The 1014-nt window shown below is 44.7% G+C and overlaps 1 protein-coding gene across 1 annotated transcript in view; it reads left to right on the top strand.

The window, feature by feature from the left end:
* Positions 1 to 744, top strand: part of LOC113806975 (uncharacterized) — an 826-nt gene extending 82 nt beyond the window's left edge. The window contains exons 1-3 of the mRNA XM_070119655.1: positions 1 to 68; positions 182 to 262; positions 458 to 744. The exon at positions 1 to 68 is cut by the window's left edge and continues 82 nt beyond it. Coding sequence (XP_069975756.1) covers positions 1 to 68; positions 182 to 262; positions 458 to 612 — 304 coding nt within the window. The 3' untranslated portion in view covers positions 613 to 744. The remainder of the gene's footprint in view (positions 69 to 181; positions 263 to 457) is intronic.
* Positions 745 to 1014: the final 270 nt, after the last annotated feature.

The following is a 1014-nucleotide window of genomic DNA, read 5'->3' as shown; positions in this document are numbered from 1 at the left end:
GGCTGCCTTTGGTTCCTGTCCCCTGCAGCGGCCCACTCAGTGTTACGGTTTCCGGAATTCGACTCTTGGTACGAGTTCTATCCTTTCTGTTACTAATTAAAGATTGGAATGAATTTGATAAGCAGATTGTCGTTAATTCAGAGGTATAGATTAGGCTCTAATCCGTAAGGTCTTTCTTCAGGCCGTGAGACTCCCGCTTTCCCGCAGTGCTCCCTCCTCCCGCCCGTCCAGTGCCCGACCTTCGAGGGAAATACTACCAACGGTGAGCATTAGCACGTTCATTTCCGGCAATGCTGGCAGTAACCATGTGCATCGCAATATGTTGGTCCCGTTGACTTAATAGCCGCTAAGTCATTGGTCTTAAATACATCTCCTTTTCGCTTTCCAGACGAGCTCCTCTTGCCTTCATCAATTAATTGATTGATTCATTAATCTTAAATCCCATTTTCCTTTCCAGGCGAGTTCCTCTTGTTTTCTGAGCCTCTGAACCCCACGAGTCTGCTCCCTCTGGCCTCGCAGTGTCCCGCGCCCGCTTCTCACGATGGCTTCGACTTCGGTCCTCAGCTCTACGCCTTCTACTTGAATGCGTCCATCGTCAGTAACAGGAAATAACTATTTTTGATACATCGTTGGTGATTTTTGGGAAGCTCAGCTCTTCCTTACGACAACAGGCAATACGCCGCTGTGTTCCTTCCAGAGCTTCTTTCCTTATGTATCTGAGATAATAAAATCCGAAACTATCTATATATGATGCTATGTTATTCTTCCTAATACACTATCTGAGCACCACTGGTCATATCCTCTTTAGCACAATACTTTCCTAAAACAGGCGCATGTGCACTGATAGGGATTGGTTTGGGTAGTTATTACTGTTTTTGTGACAAGGGAGTTCAGTTACATCGGATAATTTGGGAGATATTATTACAAAGGTCCATAACCATTTGAATATGATTTAATAAAACATCCAGGTAATACAATACAGCCACACCCAGTATCTTTCCACGAAGAGAGTTG

Source organism: Penaeus vannamei, unplaced genomic scaffold (genome assembly GCF_042767895.1).
Source record: "Penaeus vannamei isolate JL-2024 unplaced genomic scaffold, ASM4276789v1 unanchor490, whole genome shotgun sequence".
Taxonomy (NCBI): domain Eukaryota; kingdom Metazoa; phylum Arthropoda; class Malacostraca; order Decapoda; family Penaeidae; genus Penaeus; species Penaeus vannamei.
This window is presented reverse-complemented; position numbering and strand designations above follow the sequence as displayed.